The following is a 16719-nucleotide window of genomic DNA, read 5'->3' as shown; positions in this document are numbered from 1 at the left end:
CTGAGCACTCACCAATGCCAACAACTCTCTTGGTGATTTTTGAATATTGATCTCCCTGACTAGAGAAAGGCGGAATCAAACACCTTTTTGGCCTGAGATTTTCTGGCAGGGACCAACTTTGTGAATGAGGAAGTAGTACAGGCAGCATTAGGGCAGGGGGGGGCAGGCAGGCTTCTGGAGGCTCTTGGACACTTGGGATCTGGCACCTATTACCAGAGGTGGGACTGTCCCTCTGCTCTTCAGGAGGGGCATAACCTCTGGGTCATTCCTATTGTCTTGATTTAACTCCTGCATTGTGTGGAGGGCTGGCCCCCAGGGGTCCAAATCACCTCCCTCTAGAAACTATTTGGTGCTTCTTTCCACCTCTGCTCTCAAGGACACTCCATCCCGCTTCTCCCAGTTCCTTGTTTCCCACAGCTGCCTTTGCCAGGCTAGAGAGAAGTAGCTCAGGGAAACTTCAGGGGCCTTCCGAAGTTTGGCCACTAGATGTCACGTGTGTTTCACGAGGAGGAGGCTGGCCAGGGAGGGTGGAGCAGAGGCCACTCGCAGCAGGGCTAGCCCGCGAAGTGTTCACCTGGCAGCAGGATGTATAGGGAAGGTGAAGGGAATGGGGCTAGATAGGGGAACACGAGGGGCTACAGAAACAGCCATCACTGGAGGGTATCTGGGCAAGTCAGTGGCCCTCGTGAGAAGTGACAGGCATATTTTGGGCAGATCTTTCATCCAGAGCTTGAGGATGTAGGTCTGTGACACTTGTCACCGCTTCCTGTGGGCCAGTGATTCTCTCTCCCTGTTGGGCCAACTCTAGTCTCAGCCTCTGCTTTTGCAACATACCTGGAAGCTACCTTCATTTGATAGTGGCTGGTGGCAACCCGTCTGGGTCATTATGAACTGCCTTGTCCACCTGCAAGTGCTGCGAATCGTTCAAGGCCTGGGCTCTCCTTGGCAGACCTAGGTCATGACCCTGAGCCGCGGACTTTCACCTGCTGTACAAGGAGCTCCTGTTTTCTTGGCCTCGGGGTGTCTCTCTTCACTTCTCTACATCCCTGCCTAAATCTGTAAACAGCCCACTCCGAATCCCTGAACATCTCCTCGTGAGGGACCCCAACAACCGTTGGCTTCCCTTCTCACTGGGGGCTCCCTCTGCTCCTGAAGGGCATTCCTCACTTCTGCAACCCATCCTCTCCCTCCTCTGAGACTTCCCTAACCCTCAGCCTCACCAGAGGGCCTGCAGGACCTCAGGGCTGAGCAGCGGCGCCAGAGATAGGCTGGCACTTGGGAAAGGTGAAATGGCTTGCGGTCCCTCCCTGTCTGGGATGTGCCCTCCGCGTGGGGAGCTGGGACGTTCCTCGGAACATGAAAAAAGCTCCGTCAGCAATCACGGGATCCCAGAGAGTTCTGGCATCACGTCTCCTGCTTGAGGGCCAGGCTTCGACCCCCAGCAGGATCTGCCTTTACAATTCAGAACCCATCGTGTCCGGGTGTTTGGTTTGTTCTCTTTTAGCCAAAGGGAACTTCCTGTTCGAAGAAAAATCACCGTCTAAATTCATTTTCTTGGCTCTCGCCCAGCCTTGACAGCATGATGGCTGACAGATCCAGTGTCGGTGAATCAGACACACTAATGTTCTCTGCCTTCCTGGCGCCTCTCCCCTCCCTCCCACCGCATCTCCCAGATGTGAATTTCCTGGGGTGTGCAGGACGTGACCCAGGCCACCAGCCGTGATGGGTGGGGCACAAGGGAGGGGAGAGAGAGTTCTTGCTTATGTTGTAACTTTTATGGGTCCCCAAGAGTGGAAGACGGTGCAGGACATGGGCTTCCAACAAACCAGTGACTGTGCAGCTTATGAGTGGAGGGTTTGGGCAAAGAGAAATAGAATGATCAGACCGGCAGTGAGGGAACTGCCGCTGAAACAGAACAGAAACATGCGAAATCTCGGTGGAGAGTCTTCTACCTAAAACCAGTGAAGACCCCTGGGCCTGACAGCCGGGTTCCCTGGAGAGGAAGGGACAAGAAAAAAAAAAAAAAAAAAAAAAACCCAAAACTCCTGCGGAAACTGTGGACATGGTGACTTTTGTGTGCACACTTGGAAGGCTTCTGCAAATCCGGCTCAGCTGTTGTTTACAGCTTTGGGGGAAAATGGTTCTTATGTTCTCTGTTCGCAACTTAGTCACAGGGGAGAAACTACCACAGCCCAGTGAGGGGAGGCAGCCTCATTTCCCCCCATCTCACAGGGTCGAAAGTCCAAGGCCCACAGAAAGAAAAAAACTCATTCTCCTGGGATGGACCGAGGGCAGGCTGAGGGCAAAAACAAAGAATTCTGGCTCCCAACCTAAAGTTCAGGTAATTTCTGCCACCTGCCCAAGGAGACAGCTCAGCAAAGGCAGTTGTGAGTGAGGCAGCTGGACTGGAACGAGAGCGTGTTTCTAAGCTGTGTCATGCCTGCCAGGCAGATCGGTAATAGCGAGTTCTGTGCCTGTCCAGTTAATGTGGCCTGAACAAAGACAGAAACATACCCCAGGGCAGCAGCAGACAGTTCTGAGGGTTCTCTAATACGTGACTACTTGTGTCGATGGCCAATGGAAAGGTTGTTCCCACCTCCAAGCAGAACCACTGATAATTCTCGCCCCTTTCTCTAGGGAGTTCAAAGACCACGGGGCATGAACTCATCCACACCTATTAATTTGGGTGGGAGCAAAAGCATTTCTCTATAAATATCAAGACTCAGAGAAGGCCAATCCCCCGTTCCACTGTTGTAAAGCCACGAACAGGTCCCGCTCCCTTGGAATCTAAGCCCAGAGGATACCTTACGAGAGAATTCGCCTCCTCTGGCTGAACTTATCTGACTTAAAGCCAAAGTAACTGCCTAGGTATTCCCCTACTTTATGGCACTCACATTAGCGGAAAGTTGAGACGTCAGGGTGGCCACTTTTTCCTGGGATGATTCCAGTTCCCTACGAAGCTTCCGGATTTGCTGTGGAGGGGAGAGAAATACAAACTTATGGCAGCAGCGGAAGTAGGAGATCTGGAAGCAGAATGGGGCGCAGTGGTGTTAACAAGCAGAGACAAAGGCTTCGCACCCTACCTCAGATTGCATCCTCTCCTCAGCCTGAAGAAGGAGCACAGAAGGAGAGAAAGAGAGAAGGAGGTAGTTACTACGGAGGTGAGGAAGCCAGGCCCCAGTGGCAGGGCGGAGAACTTGAAGAAGCGTGACTCAGAGGTACAGAGAGGCCGAAACTCAGTGTCTTGGCCCTGGCCCCTCACAGGATGGGCTGAGATCCTATCCTTGGGTTCCAATAAAAGATTTCTCTGGAGCTCGTCTCCAGCCAACTTTGGCATTGCCAAGAAGGCTAGGAAATGAAACTCTGGTTGATCTGAAGACGAATCCTTACTGCCACTAACTTGAAAGAATAAAGAATTTAGAGGCAAAACAAATCTGAGAACCGAATTACACCTAATGGCCAAACACAGTGTGCCCAGTCCCCCGCAGGGAACACTTGGTAAATTCTGTATGCTGTTAGCATGCTGGAGTCCTGTACACCTGAAAGTTCCCAGCCCGCCTTGCCCTGAATGCTTCCCACTTCCCCTGGCACAGAATGGGCTCTATCACAAGGGGACTATCGCTTTTTCAAAGGAGGGGAACCAAAGACACCAGAGTTTGCTCAGGAATCGGTGGTGAGGCCAGAAAGACCACTGAGGAACTGATGCGCTCAACCCAGTGCTCCAAGGTCTAGGCGCCTCCGCCGTGCCCCCCGCCCCGTCCCCACCCCAGATCCACAAGGCCTGATGAGCAGGTAGCAGTCCCCCACCCCCACCCAGTTCCCCAACCAACCCAGGTTCTGGGGAGCAGGGCAACAGTATGTGAGAGGGGATGAGGAAGGAAGAGAAGTAGTGCTCTTACTGAGGAGTAAGTGGAGGAGGCGCTGGAGGCCAGGGACAGCACTGAGCCATGAACTGAAAAAGAAGCAGAACACAGAGTTAACAGAGGGTTCCGGGGACAAGGGGTTCCTGGGCAGAGCCCGAAGGCAGGAGTTTGGATTCAGATTCTGGAGGGCATCTGGAGCCAACAGGAAGAACACCACAGGGGGACCCAACTGGCATCATGACAGCCCCGAGCAGGCAGGTGTCTGCTGACGAGGCAAGGTCCTGAGCAGAGCTAGCCTCCTCCTTCAGTCTACATTCTCGGGCAGCCTGGGGATGGTGGGCCCTCGCTCAGCCTGCTCCTGCTCCGCAGGGCACGAGGGTTCAGGGAGAGGGAAAGGAGATGATCGTGGACAGGCATCATCTTCTCTTCCCAGGCAGGAAAGTACTTAAGCTGCGGAAGAGGGGAGTTTCTCATCAGAGCTGCTCGGAACAAATCCTGCCATTCGGCCCGCGCATCCTCTTCTCGGCTCTGGGGACCATGTGGATGGCCGACGGCCTGAAGTGTAAAACCCTCCTTCTGATGCTTCATTAGCCCGATTGACAGAACCATAGCACCCCTGCAAGGTGGCCTCCAGGCGCGGCAGCCTGAAAACACCAGCGGGAAGTCGGCTCTCCAGTGAAGCCTGGTCTTCCAGGCTCTGGCCCTTTAACACCCACATCACCACAAACAACCACAGGGCCCTCCCTGAAGCTAACCCTTGGAACATTCTTGCAAGAGGAATGAGATGCCTAATTCTTTCCCGGGTTTTAAGAGCCACCCTTACATCCCTGGATCTTTTCACATTTGCTGAAAGACTGTGGGGAGGAGAGGCTGCTGCTGGAATGAGGGGGAGGAGCTACAGTTTCAGGAGCATTCTGAGGGGTTCCATGTAACCCTTCCAGGCTCCATTTCCCTCCCCCGGCCCCGACGGCAGGTGCTCCAGCCCAAAGCCCCAGTGCCAGACGGTGCCACCCAAAGGTTTCTGGGCCCCCAGACCCTTCAAAGGGATGGGAAGAAAGAGCTGAAATGGCCCGGACTTGATGTTCTGTGAATCATATACGTGTGTGTGGTGGTGGTGGCGGGGGTGGTGGCGGGTGAGGGGACCCAGCAGAGCTGGAATGAGCGTGAACCGCGCTGGCATGAAGTCTCACCATCGTCCGTGGGGTCTCGGAAGGATCCTGACCGAATCATCCCCTTGGGTCTCTCGGCCAGGGACAGGGTGCTCCCCATTTGGGAGCCGCTGTACAGCTCGAAGGCCGCCTCGTGGGTGGGGATGCTGTTGGAGCGGGTGATTCTTGGCGTGGTGGCCGCAGTGGGACTCACTGGAAGGACAGAGGGGAGGGGGACAGGAGAGGCAGGGGGAGGGCGGGAGAAGAGGCAGGGTCATCAGCTCTCTGGGTCCCTTGGGGAATGGAGCACCAGGAGCATGGGAGGCAAATGGTCAGGGGTGGGGGCAGGAGAGGAAGGGGTAGGGGTGGGGGGAGTGTGCAGGCAGCTGCTGGTTAGGAGTGGGGTCTCTCCCGGGGAGATCAAGCCCTAATGGAGAAGGACCCTGCTGTGAGGAATAAAGGGGGAACAGCGTTTCCTATTTTAAAAGACCTTCCCCTCAGCCCTGCCTGCCCGGGAACTGTCACTTTTGAAGGTCAGGCTGGGGGAGCCTCGCAGCTTTTCTAAAACCTTCACATCACCTGAATGTGGAATGGGATGTTGTGGTTCCGTAGAATACAACTGGCAGCCTGGGAGGACTAAGAATTCAGACCAAGACTCAGATCTAAATGATGACAAAGAGGCAGCTAGAGAAGGGGGCCAGGCTATGGGCTCTGATGGGCTCGGCACTGCGGGAGGGACTGAGGCTCTCCCCACCAGCGGTGTCATTCTAGGCCACTGGCCGGTTCTGACGCAGCAAGAAACACACCCCTCCCTGCCCAGCATTCCCCTGGCTGGAAGGTCAGATGCGTGGACCAGGAGACAGTGTCAGGTGAGGCTCCTAGAATCTGCTTTGATGCTGGGCTCTGCTGAATCCAGGCTGACCGGCAGCCCCTGCTCCCCTTCGCCCCTCCCCCTGCTGGGGTTACAGCCTCCCTGGGTTCACACCCACAGCTCCCCTTGCCTATTCTGCCTCCAGAGAGGCAGACAGATGTCTACTCCCTCCATAAGGACCTGTGAAGAAGATTTTACACCTGCCTCGGCCCTTTCGAACACGTAAGGTGATCACGGTTTAGCCCAACACCTTCAGCCTGCAGCATCCATGCCTTTCCTCTGGTTTGGTTCTCAGTGCAGACGGAGGACAAGCTGGCCCCCTCCCCCACCTAACGGCCCTTCAGCGAGCAGATGACCTTTCCTTACAAATCACTTCCTTTTCTAGGCAAAATGATCCTGATTCCTAGTTTTTCCTCAAATTCCCCATAATCATCCCATAGCCCGTCCTCGTGTTCCCTTACTGCGTTCCTTCACTCAGCTGAATGAGGAGGTGGATCTAGTAAGACACAGCAAAGCACACGCCTGCCCCAGCCTCTGTCCTAAAGGGGTTTGCCCTGGGCCCATCATGGCCTGCTGCTCCCTGGGTTCAGGCCTCCACCTGAAGCTTCTTCCCCTCCCTGCTTCTGAATCAGCCTTCTCTTCCTGCCTCCCTCCTCGCCAGCCTTTCTCCTCAGGCTTTCGAAAGGCCAGGATGTGTCTTCAGGCGCGCTGCCTTCAGGACGAGGCTGGTCCCATCGTCTGCCATCAACAACGGTTCCCTCCTTCCTCTCCGCCAGCCCAGCCATGTAGTGTTGCTGCCCTGGGCCTGGGGGCTCCTTTCCGCCGCCGACTGCCTGCTCTCTGTTCTAGTCTGATCTCCGGGCCTCGATTGATGGCTTTCCCGCACCATTGCTCAGACTCTCCAAAGCACCCTACTCCTTGTGCCTGGGGGCGACTTCTCAGTTGAGGACCTTAGAGCACTCTCTGCCTTCAGTCTGACTTTGGATGGATAAACTGAGGCACCACGAAGCGACCCAATATAGTGGGAGTCAGAGAGGAGATGGAACCTGAAGTCCAGCTGCCTTGCCTCACACGGCAGGGTGGGCCCTGCCTCATCCCGTGCCACAGCGAGAGACCGGAAGCACTGACCTATGTTGGTAAGTTGGCCCTTCGCGCTCAAGGACATGGAGAGTGCAGGGGGGGAAGGCAGCTCTGACTGGTCGTCGGACTCGGGCAGCCCACCAATGGTATGGGAGTGTCGCCTCTCCTTGGTCTCCTCCTGGGACTGAAGCTGGTACCTGTAGGGCATAGCAGAAGGGCTCAGTCTGCGCAGCTACAAAGGGTCATCAGAGCAGAGGTCTGGCGGGTGTGGAGGTTCGGAACGCATGACAAGGAAAAGGGGGAGCGGACAGAACCATCTAAGGAGAGAGGAAGACACGTGCGGACTCAACGTCTTCTCCCACACCGTCAAGAGAGTCCCGAAGGACCGGCAGGTATCTCTATGGGATACCCTGAGGTGGGGACTGAAATGACAGGGGGCCAGGAGAGCCTCTACCCAGAAGCTCAGGGCAGAGTTTTACAGCTCCATATGTGGCCTTCCCAAGGGCGGGAGTTCACCTCACTGAAGAACTCGGTGCCACAGTCCTGTGGAAGACTGGGGTGTCCTGCTCATTCCATCTGAATGGCCTCCAAGGTAGCCTATTCTCTCTCCAACTTGGAAGGAGGAAAATTACAGAGGACGTTCTATCAGGATTGGGCTAGCATGGGCTGGGACAGGCAGGTGGAGGAGTCCCACAGGCCAACTTGTTTCTCCTCTGTCACCAAGGAAGAAGACAGGCTATAAGGCCGCCTCACATGTCACAGCAAGCCTGGATGGGGCGCTAGGAGGTACACACGCAGGAACCACATGCCAATAACTCAGCTAAAGGGGACCCTGAATTCATGACTGGGACTCAGGACAGGTCAAGTCACAGTTTTTTTTTTTTATACAGACCAGGAGCCCCAGATATGGGGAATGGCAAACACATTGAAGGGTTGGTTACCTGAGCCCTTTCTTGGGAAGAGTGTTCCGATCCCGCTGATTACTATGCAGGAAAAAAACAGAGAAAAAAGCATGTGAGTCCATTTTAGAAACCAGTTTGGGACCATAGGTTTGTGCGACACAACAGCTAACACAGGACATCAAACTGTGAGCCCCTTTAACTCTGTGAACAAAATAGGAAGATCACTGTAGTCCGGCTCTGGGCTCACAACTCGAGAGATTCAACGGAAATGCTAATGTCTTCCTCTGTTGGGAATCAGGATGTGGCTGGCTATTTAAAAGATCCTATTAAGGTGTGATCTAACAGAAGCCAGTGTGGCCTCAAAAGTAAACGCTTTGGATGACAGGTGAAACTAATTATGAAATCTCGGCTACCTCACTTAATGTCTGTGTACCAGTGCACCCATGTACAATCATCACAGTGATAATAATAATAATGATGATGATGATGTATAAATATAGTCACTGAAAACCTACTTACCTCACGGCGCTGCTGTGAAGCAAATGAAATTACTTCGCGTGCGTGAAAAAACGTTTAAAGCCACAATGTGACAATGAAATACGGGACCGTGTTAACTGATGGTGAAAGGAGCCAGAGGCACAGCGACAGACCCAGGCTCTGAGGTGTCCCTCTCCACCCACCTGTCCAACTGCCCAGTTCTGGGGCTTCCGCTCCAGGCCAGCTCTTCTGTTTCTTCCTCTGGGGGTGCAGCGGCAGGGGCAGGTGGGGTGGGACCAGGAGTACTGCTGGGGAAGGCACTGGGCAGGCTCATTGGCATCTGGAGGGACTCCATGCTCCTGTGCAGGCCTGAGAGTTTGGGGTACATGCGGGTCTCTTTGGGGACACTGAAACCACTCATCAGCTCCAGGCCCTGGGAGAAGCTGGCTGAGTTAATATTGAGAATGGGTGCTGGACTGGGGGTGAAGCAAGAAGGAAGAGGGCTCCCGCTTGCTGAACTTGTGGGATGCAGGTCTGGGACCTTGGAAGCGTGGGCATCACTCGATGATGGCAGATCCAGACTGTTGGAGTTGACCTTGTCTAGGTTGGCTAGTGAGGGTGGCTTGACAAAGCTCTTAGCTGTGGCCCTGAGGGAAGTGAAAATTAAATAAAGTATTTAGAACCACAGAGTTCCCGAAGCAAGAGGCAGATGGGACCTTAGAGTACTCCAAGTCTAAGTTCCCTGTGTCTGGCTGTTCAAGCAGAGGCTTATCCCAATGCCGTCGTGAAATACGTTGGAAGGAAATCTGCTTGTGTGACTTGGGGTCCTTCAAGTCTTAGTGAGGGGGACGGCACATGCACGTGGGAGACACAGGCCGATTTACATACAAATGGATACATGTGTGTCAGTAGACAATAGTAAAACCACTAGTACAAGCGCTGAAGACAGGTTAAGGGTTGATTGGGGAGAAGCAGCTTGGCATACAGGGGAGTGGGGGGCTGGGGAAAAGCCGTGCAAAGGCCCAGTGGCAAACAGTGGCCAGGCCATGCCTCGCTTAGTCTCAGGAGTACACAGATATGGAAGATAAAGAGCAGACAGATGAGGAAGAAGCTGCCCAGTTTGGGTACCTGAGAGGGGTTGGTGGCAGCTCTGTCAACTTGGTGGCCGGAGGGTGGCTGGCTTGGTTCTTAGGAGTACTCTCTGGGGAGCCAATGCTCTTCAGGGAGATGTTGTCCGAGTCCAAGGCCACTGCCTTGGCTTTGGCTTTCTCCTTTTCCCGATCCGTCTGATTGACAGGGGCTGGAGTGGTCCGCCCACTGGCCACCTTGGAAGGTTCCTTTAGTCTGGAAGGGGTAAGGCCCCCCTGCTTCGTGCTGAGGAGGCTGGGGTCAATGCTGCTGCTAACTGGGCGAGGTCCGCCCCGGCCACCGGTCACGCTCATAGAACTGGACTTGGCTGGCCGGGGCAGGCTTCGGTACTGGATGTTGGAACGGGCGCCAGGAGCCAGGAACCCAGGCTCCGCACTGTTGGACACATCTAGGCTGGTCTTGCGTCCGTTCACGGGCTTGACAGGGATGCCTGAAGACTTCTGGATCTTGCTCAGAGTGGCTGAACCACCCGTCTGCATGACGGTGGCGGTGCCTGTGGCAGGAGGCGGCTTCTTATAGCCAAAAGATCCCGAAGTGGAGGGGCGGGCAATGCCGGAGGGAGGCTTCTTAGCATCGCTCAGGCGGTCCCGGCCGGCGTCCGATGAGGAGCGCTGCAGCCCCGTGTTCTTCACTGCAAGTTTGCCCTTGTCGGTAGCTTTGCCTTCAGGTTTGCCTACAAGAGGGCAGGAAAGGAAGTAAGGGTAGCCGAAACTGGCCAACATCACAGCAATATCCCAGCAAATCCTTTTCTTTCCCTCCATGGGAGAAGGGAACATTGTCAATGTACTTTGGTACACAGGTGAGTGGGCACTACATAAGCTGATGGCATTTCTGGCCAGAGGAAGAAGACTGGGCAGCAGCGGCCTCGGGTTTTGTTGGTTGGTTTTGCTTTTTGTTATTTTCTCCTTCTACAGCAGGATATTCCATTTGGGTTCAAATGGCAGAGGCAACCACAAAGGTTATTAAGAAAGAAGTGCATCACGACTGGGTATTTACCCTCAAGATACAAATGTAGTCATCTGAAGAGGCACGTGCACCTGAATGTTTATAGCAGCAATGTCCACAACAACAAAACTATGGAAAGAACCTGGATGTCCATCAATAGATGAATGGATAAAGAAGATGTGGTATATATACACAATGGAATACCATGCAGCCATCAAAAGAAAAATGAAGTCTTGCCATTTGCGACAATGTGGATGGAACTAGAGGGTATTGTGCTGAGCGAAGTCAGTCAATCCAAGAAAGACAATTATCGTATGATCTCCCTGACATGAGGAATTTGAGAGGCAACGGGGGAGGTTTGAGGGGTAGGGAAGGAAAAAATGAAACAAGATGGGATCGGGAGGGAGACAAAGCATAAGAGACTCTTAATCTCACAAAACAAACTGAGGGCTGCTCGGGGAAGGAGGGGGATGGAGAGGGGGGTTGGGTTATGGACATTGGGGAGGGTATGTGCTACGGTGAGTGCTGTGAAGTGTGTAAACCTGGCAATTCACAGACCTATACCCCTGGGGCTAATAATACAGTATATGTTAATAAAAAATTAAAAAAAAAAAAAAAGAAGAAGGAAGTGCATCAAACAACTGGTCAAGGAAGGAAAAAAGAAGGGGATGCAGATAGAGTATGGTCATACCTCCTCGTAAGTAGAGACTGGAGAGAAATGTGGACAAAGGCGAGAAGCTACGCAAGGGGCCAACTTTGGGGCCAATACAATTCTGATCTATTGTTTTCTTGGGACCTCCCTGGGAGGTCAAGCAAGCACCTTGTAAAGACAGGGACACCAAAGGCGCCTGGGTGGTTCAGCGGGTTAAGCCGCTGCCTTCGGCTCAGGTCATGATCTCAGGGTCCTGGGATCGAGTCCCACATCGGGCTCTCTGCTCAGCAGGGAGCCTGCTTCCCTCTCTCTCTCTGCCTGCCTCTCCATCTACTTGTGATCTCTCTCTGTCAAATAAATAAATAAATAACCTTAAAAAAAAAACAAAAACCAACTTTCATTAAAAAAAAAAAAAAAAGACAGGGACACCAGCCGATGGTCTTGGCAAGCGTATGAAGGCAGGTCAAACTAGTCTCTGAACATAACACACTCCATCCTCTACCACTTCCGAGCTGTATGATTTTGGCTCTGACACTTTACCCTTTTGAGTTGTTATTTCTAAAGTTGTCGAGTAGAGATAGTAATCTCCATCTTCCCTAACCCACAGGACTGTTGTGAAGACCAGATCATAACCATTAAAGTACTCTGCAAATGTGTGCTATCATCCTATGGGTTAAGGACCTTTAAAAAGAGGAGCAACCCAAGAAACAAGGTCTTCACCCTTGTCCCTTCTTTTCCTCGAGGCTCACCTGCGACTTTGAGGGCGCTCTGGGCTGTGTGAGTGATGGGGGACGTGACAGCCACTGGCGGGGTCTTGCCCTTCTTCAGGGAACCAGGGTGTCCCAGGCTCACAGGCTTTTTCAGTTCGCCAATCTTGGATGAATCATCACAGCTCTCGGGCCGCTCTCTCCGCCACTTCGAAGTCCCAGGTTCCATCTTCAGGCTACCGCTGTCGTACTCCAGTTTTTTGGGGGTCTTCTCCTCTGACTCACTAAACCAGCTCAGCCCACTTTCAGCCAGTGAACGCTTCTCTGAGTCTGTGCGGAGCTGAGGAAAAGATGAGAAAAAGCAGTGTGAGATGCTCACCCGGGGATGGAAAAAGGAGGCACAGGGGATAGATTCTGGTGGGTGGGTGGCCCCACTCTTTCCCGAGTGTTATGTCAACCCAGGGTTTCTACGTACATCTCTAGGGGGCCGGAGAAAAGATACCCTATATGTCTCAAGGCTTTTTTTTTTTTTGATTCTCTGGTTGGAATAGCTCTTACACGCATCATTCCAAGTTGGCATGGGCGCTAAATACAGGGGCTCCTAAGACAATAGCTAATGTCTTAGGTGACCGCTTGGTAGCCTCAGGTTTTTTTGGACCAGCTCTGAAAGGACCTGGCAAAGGCACAAGGGAACCAATCCCAGGGAGCGGCAGGGTGTATGTGCACACGCATCTGGCCCGTGGTTCATCTTGAGGGGGTGGCCTAGGTGTTTGCGAACTCACGTACCACTATTGTAGAGTTCCTGCGAGAGGCAGTGGGAGTGGTTGGGAGGGAGTTGAGGGAGGAGCTGGCATTGAACTCTTCTGAGCTGAGGTTGTCTGAGGCATCGCTGAGCCCACTGCTGATGGAGCTGCTTTCATCCCAGCTGTAGGACAGGAGATAAACATTCGCAGTTAAAACAGAAGCCAATGCAAGGAATAAAATTATCATATGGATGGAAGAACAGCTGTATTCCAATATACAGACTGGCCAAGAGGAGTAAGTCTGAAGGTTAGCCCCGAGTTTGCCAGTAACTTGAAATATGATTTGCGGCCTTCTTTTATAAAAGAGACTCTGTCTTTATCTGGCAAAGGAAGACGTTACATCTCCTTAACAGAAAGGGATTAGCATAAAAGACAAGGTAATTCTTGGATCCGTCTAATCATACAATTTCCTCTCCCAATCAACGGTCTCCATCCTTATAGGTAGTACCATGTCTTTGTTCGTGTCTGGATGTGTTCTCTAGGTACTTTCCCAAAGTTTTTCATACCTGGTAACAAGGACCAGAAGAAGATTTATCTTTTCTAGGACCCACGGGCCCCGCCGTTTCTCATTGCTCCCCCGCTTATACAATTCCCTGACCCCGGGATCAGGCTTCGCTTCCAAGCAGCATGTACTGCTCTGCTGATAAACGAACCACACTTTAGGAGCTGTGGCCAAGCAGAAGCCCGAGATTTGTGCTGAACAGTTTCCTTTTCCTGCCAACTGCTTGGAATATCAGATCTGTGGTATCTGAGAGAGACTGGTGTTGAGCGTCTGTACCTGCAAGTCTTCCTATAAAGAACCCTGGTCTGTATACTAAGTGAAATTAACGCAGCCTCCATCACTTTGGACCTTGGACTCTACAACACTCCCTCGGCTGTTCATTTTCGTGTTTACCAACTTTTGCAGTTAGAAAGTTAATTCTTACCATCTGACCTAAATAGCCTCTTCTGCCATTAATACCAACTTCCTTTTGTCCTCTCCTTATTGGCTGTTGGCAAGTTTCTTCTTCACATTATTTTCTGAGTTCAAAATCTGTCTCCTAGAACCTTTCTTCAATAGTTCTGTGTTCTACGCCTTCCACCGTTGCTATTACTTCCTCCTGGACCCAAAAATGTCCTTTAGATTTCACTCAAGTTTTAGAGCCCACAACTCAAACATGGACTGCAGAAGACCACGCTAGGAGAGCTTTTGTTTGTGCCTATAGGAATCTATTCTCTAAACCCCGGCATCTGTGCTCACAGGTTTGTTTGTCGGCTTTGCGTGTGTGAAGGATTAAGAGGCTGAAGATGTTTTTTGTGAATTAGCCGGTGTCTGGAAAATTACTCCTTTTTGATTTATTTTGAGTTTCAGATCATGGAACAAAAGTCAGACATACAAGCCATCTAAGTTCTTGGCCCAGATTTCAGCTGGCCTCCCTTTAATTTATTTGCTGGGAAGAGGAAAGTGGGTGGTTTGGACATTTGGCTTGGCTGCTCTGGAGTGATTAATTCCAATACATTGAGAAACAGCAAAGGATGGGGATTAGAACACACTACAGAGAGATTTCAATTTTATTACTAAGCAATACAGCCCTTACTGAAACAAGCAACCTCTTTTTTCCTCCACCCATGACATAAATTAATCCCGCATATATCTTGGGCTAAGATATCACAGCCCCCATTTTGTAGAGAAAGAACACTGAGGAGGAAAGATCAATTGGCTTTATGATCCTATCAGCTCTTCTGGATCAAGATAAGATCTCTGGCAAGCAAACAAACAAACTATTCACAACATGTTCTCTTGGGTCAAAGACAGAATAAGCCTGTAGCATTGAGCCTTCCATCTGAGATTAATTATTGGTAATGAAGGTCTTGGAGTGGAGCAAAGTCTTATGAAAGGGCTCTTGGAAAAAAAAAAAAAAAAGCAAGGACTGCTGCAGTCCACCAGTCTAAAGGAAACCTTTCCTTTGCCCTACATTTATGGAAAGCCTCACAGTGAAGTAAGGGAGGGGAGTGCATCTTCTCAGAAAGGGTTTCAGTCCTCCTCCGCCAAAAGACATTCCTCCCAACTCACAGACTCTTTCCCTAAAGTGAGAGGGTATCAGCCTAAAATTCTTGGGCAAGATTGGCTAGAAGATTTAAAGATTTCCTAGGAAAATGCCTTTGCAGATTCTGGACTAAAGAAAAATTCTGTTGTCCTTACCCAACGGTTAAGCTCTTCCACTGGAGATGCTCCCCAGGAAGGAGCCCATTTTCCTTCTCTAAGACAAATATTAGGAAAATAATGGATGCTATAGTTAAGACTCAAACATTACATGAAACTACAATGGGAAAAAGGAAAAATGCCCCCTTTCTGCCCTCCCACTTTTACTTTTAAAGAAACCACTATTAACGGTTTCTTGTGCTTCCTTCGAGAATATTCTGATGCTTCTGCGTTCCTACTGTTTGCTCTCTGGACCTACCGAATAGCTGACATTACAGGACCACACGTCATCACCTAGGTTCTCTTTACCAGGCTCTTCAGTTAGAACCTCAGTCACCCTCTTTGCTGGTTTACTTTCTCGTTTCAGAGAAGTACCTCTCTTCTAGGAGGTTTTTGAAAGAACAACCTTGGGGAGAAGCAAACTTGGTAAGATCTGACACACTATAAAATGTCTTTGCTCTGTTTTTTTACATGTGAAATTTTGGCTAGCCACAGAATTCTAAACTGAAAGTAATCTCCTCTGAGAATGTAAAGGCATCGCTCCGTTGTCTGGCCTCTCCTGTTGCCATTCTGATTCCTTGTCCCTAATGTGTGACATGTTTCTTTCTCTCTGGAAAGTTTTAGCATCTTTCCGGGTATTCTAAAGTATCATTAATGACATGCCTTGGTGTAGGCTGATTTTTTATCCGTTGAGTTGGATACCTTTCTGGGTCCTTTTCATCTAGAAGTTTTCAGGCATTATTTCTTTGATGACTTTCTCCTCTCCATTTTTCAGTTCTCTCTTCTAGAAGGTCTATTATTCAGATGATAGATTTCGAGGCTGATACTCTGTCTTCCTTATTGTCCAGCACTACCTCCATTTATTTATTTAAGATTTTATTTATTTACCTGACAGAGATCACAAGTAGGCATTCAGAGAGCAAGCAAAGAGAGAGGAAGGGAAGCAGGCTCCCCGCCAAGCAGAGAGCCCGATGCGGGGCTCGGTCCCTGAGATTATGACCTGAGCCAAAGGCAGAGTGTTAACCCATAAGTGGCAGAGCCACCCAGGCGCCCCTCCATCCATTTATTTTTGAACTCCACTTTTGGGGCACTGGCCATAATTTTTACCTTCAGTTGCCTCCATTACAATTTTCATTTCTGCTATCATATTTAAAATTTTAAGGGTACTTTAAAAATAGTATATTGTTTGGGGCACCTGGGTGGCTCAGTGGGTTAAACCTCTGCCTTCGGCTCAGGTCATGATCCCAGGGTGCTGGGATTGAGCCCCACATCGGGCTCTCTGCTCAGCGGGGAGCCTGCTTCCCTTCCTCTCTCTCTGCTTGCCTCTCTGCCTACTTGTGATCTCTGTCAAATAAATAAATAAAATCTTTAAAAAAAAATAGTATATTGTCATTTCCCTCAAGGATGCAATCCTATAACTCTCAAAGATACTCATTCACTCATTTATTTGGAGGGCCAGATTGACAATCTCTTTGTACAGTTTCTGATTCCAAGTAGCTTTTTTCTGTTTGTACTGGTGAGACTTTCAGACGACAGACCCTGCTTTGCTGTTGGGTGATTCTTGGCTATTTGTGCAGAGTTAAGACTGGAACACCCATGACAGGTTATTCAGAAACTTTGTGTACTTTGATGGGACTTGTCAATTACGGGTTCAGTATAGGGAGATGTGATTGGACTTATTCACTTAAGTTTTTTCTCTTGGGGGTTTCAGATTTCCTGGAGATGAATCTTCCAAACTCCTCACTAGACTTGCCTTTCCGGAAGTAGCAAAAGAGAGGATAAAGAGTTAAGTGTTTCTTATATAAATTTTAAACCAATCCTCCTTGTTTTTAGTTTCCTCTCTTCCCTCCACTAAGGGCACCTGGTGTCACAACTGTCAAGCTCTTTTGAGGGTTCAGGGCTGCAAACACAGTGGCTGTGCAGCTTTCCCCACCACTGGC

The 16719-nt window shown here is 50.8% G+C and overlaps 1 protein-coding gene across 11 annotated transcripts in view; it reads right to left on the bottom strand.

Annotated features, from left to right (window-relative positions):
- NAV1 (neuron navigator 1) overlaps positions 1–16719 on the bottom strand; it is a 255114-nt gene that overhangs the window by 28438 nt on the left and 209957 nt on the right. For 5 of the 11 annotated variants that reach the window (XM_004756280.3, XM_013058141.2, XM_045081003.1 and 2 more), the window contains 10 exons: positions 12581–12719; positions 11837–12134; positions 9470–10163; positions 8545–8988; positions 7904–7945; positions 7011–7159; positions 5054–5224; positions 3900–3952; positions 3084–3107; positions 2895–2972 (listed from right to left, as the gene is read on the bottom strand). In XM_004756280.3, the coding sequence (XP_004756337.2) occupies positions 2895–2972; positions 3084–3107; positions 3900–3952; positions 5054–5224; positions 7011–7159; positions 7904–7945; positions 8545–8988; positions 9470–10163; positions 11837–12134; positions 12581–12719 (2092 nt within the window). The remainder of the gene's footprint in view (positions 1–2894; positions 2973–3083; positions 3108–3899; positions 3953–5053; positions 5225–7010; positions 7160–7903; positions 7946–8544; positions 8989–9469; positions 10164–11836; positions 12135–12580; positions 12720–16719) is intronic. The other 6 variants (XM_004756282.3, XM_045080998.1, XM_004756284.3 and 3 more) reach the window with 4 other exon arrangements.

The sequence above is a fragment of the Mustela putorius genome, unplaced genomic scaffold (genome assembly GCF_011764305.1).
Source record: "Mustela putorius furo isolate JIRA1106 unplaced genomic scaffold, ASM1176430v1.1 tig00000508_pilon_pilon_pilon, whole genome shotgun sequence".
Taxonomy (NCBI): Eukaryota; Metazoa; Chordata; class Mammalia; order Carnivora; family Mustelidae; genus Mustela; species Mustela putorius.
The sequence above is the reverse complement of the archived record's forward strand: the minus strand, read 5'-3'. Positions and strand labels throughout refer to the sequence as shown.